Source organism: Arachis duranensis, chromosome 3, assembly GCF_000817695.3.
Source record: "Arachis duranensis cultivar V14167 chromosome 3, aradu.V14167.gnm2.J7QH, whole genome shotgun sequence".
NCBI classification, from domain to species: Eukaryota; Viridiplantae; Streptophyta; class Magnoliopsida; order Fabales; family Fabaceae; genus Arachis; species Arachis duranensis.
The window spans coordinates 20865464-20867384 of record NC_029774.3 but is presented as its reverse complement, the minus strand read 5'-3'; the positions used below and the strand labels follow the sequence as shown (position 1 = coordinate 20867384).

The following is a 1921-nucleotide window of genomic DNA, read 5'->3' as shown; positions in this document are numbered from 1 at the left end:
TTGCCATCTATATTGGAATCTTCTGGTGTTCCAAATCTATGGTACAATTCATTTAAGCATGTTGATAATGAACTAAATTAAGAAAGTCCTATATCATTGTAGTAACTCAAGTTTTTTCTCTTTTAGAACAAGTGAACATTTATTCTATTTTCATTCTCACTATATTCACATATATATTGTATGCTAACTTTTTTATGGAGATGCTTCCCGTGGAAATTTTCTAACTAACTTACGTAAGAGAATTGCATAATGCTTCGAACGTTTGTTATATAAAAAGTATACTAACAGAACACCACATCAACATATATCAAACATATAAATTCTACTTTATTAAACATAATCAATTAAGGTAACATTATTAAGTTTCAAAATGTCTTTATAAGCCTCATGCAGGATTATACAGTAGCAACGCATATACACCATTATTTTCACCGTTTGTTTTTATTTTTTATTTTTTTTTGTTAAACTGATTTATAAATTGGACGATTTAAGAAATAAAATTAAAAATTAAAATTTGAGACTTATTTGGAAGTTGAAACTTCTTTTAATTTGCAAAAAAAAATTATTTTTACTATAGTTGAGTTATTTGATGTTTAAAAATAAGGAAAAAGAGATGATTAACATTAATTATGGTGACACAATTAAATTCTATCAATAACGATTGAACACATTATAGAAGATAATTAATCTTTTATTTATGAGAGAGTTGGTTAGAATTTATCTTTTATGTCTTCTCAACATGAAAGAGTAACAATAATAGAAATCACATATTAACAAATTTTATTTCTTTAATGTTTTCGAACCAACTTTCAAACGCTATGCCAAAGAGTTATAGCTCGACTAGCATAACTTCCTTATATTCACTTAGAGTTCGCGAATTCGAATCTCCGCGTGGAATACGCCTTCGAAATTTGAAGTGCATTATTCCTCCATTCTAATTTCTAAACATGTGTTTGTAATACTCCCTTTTTGTAATAACTGAAAGAAGAACAAGTGGGAGGGACTCTACTATGTATCAGTTGAATGATTGAAAAGTCTCCGTGGACATGGTGTTGTGATTCTTCTTTCTTTAATTTATACTTCCTATTTTCTAGTTTCTACAACTATTTCCTTCCCTACATTTACACAAAGGTCAAATAGGCCTGCCCCAACCTTTGCTCACATTAAATTATTATATTTATTATTATTGCTTTCTAAATTTACCCATGGAGTGACAAAATAATCATGCTGAAAACTGTAACATTAAACCTAATAACGAAAGATTTTGCATAGAGATAAGAGAGCCAAAGTTGAAAAATGGCAGCAAATTAATCAGCCAACAACAACTACTCAGAAGCATAAACTATATACAGAACAATTTCTCAATTCCCTCTTTCTGCAACATAAACTAGTAGAAAATAAGATGGTATTAGAGAAATCGGTTTAATAAAACACATACCTGATGGCCTCGTTTAGGAACAAAAATTACAGAGTCCCATAAAATTTATATAAACACAATTCATTTAGTCAATTACTTCTCTCTATCATATCTTCAGAATCGATTCTTCCTATTTGATAGCGGAGATGTTGCATCAGCTATGGCAGAAGAGGTCCTAGGATTATTACACGAAGATCTGAAAGAAGCAGTTCTCATGAACATCAAAACAGAGGCCACAATCTTTTTAACCTTAACGGCAACCTTCTTCATCGCAGGCTTCTTGTTCTTATTATTATTATTACTGTCACCGTTGTCCACAACATGAAAATCATCATCGTTCAAAGAAGATAACTTGTAAGTTGTGAGAAAGATTTGCCTCTGCTTGGCTCTTCTGCGCCTGTAACTAATTGATTTGACCATTTTGTCCCTGCCAAGAAGCTGCCCAAGTGACTCGTATCTGTATTTGCGACTGAAAGAGAGGGTTGAGTTTCGGACAAGGGTGCT

At 31.3% G+C, this 1921-nt stretch overlaps 1 protein-coding gene across 1 annotated transcript; it reads right to left on the bottom strand.

Moving 5' to 3' along the window:
* Nucleotides 1-1289: 1289 nt before the first annotated feature.
* On the bottom strand, nt 1290-1921 carry LOC107477890 (uncharacterized; the record flags this gene model as incomplete). Its single annotated transcript, XM_016097976.3, is given in 1 exon segment — nt 1290-1921. A coding segment is annotated over 1 exon segment (390 nt), but the record flags the coding sequence as incomplete, so codon positions are not given.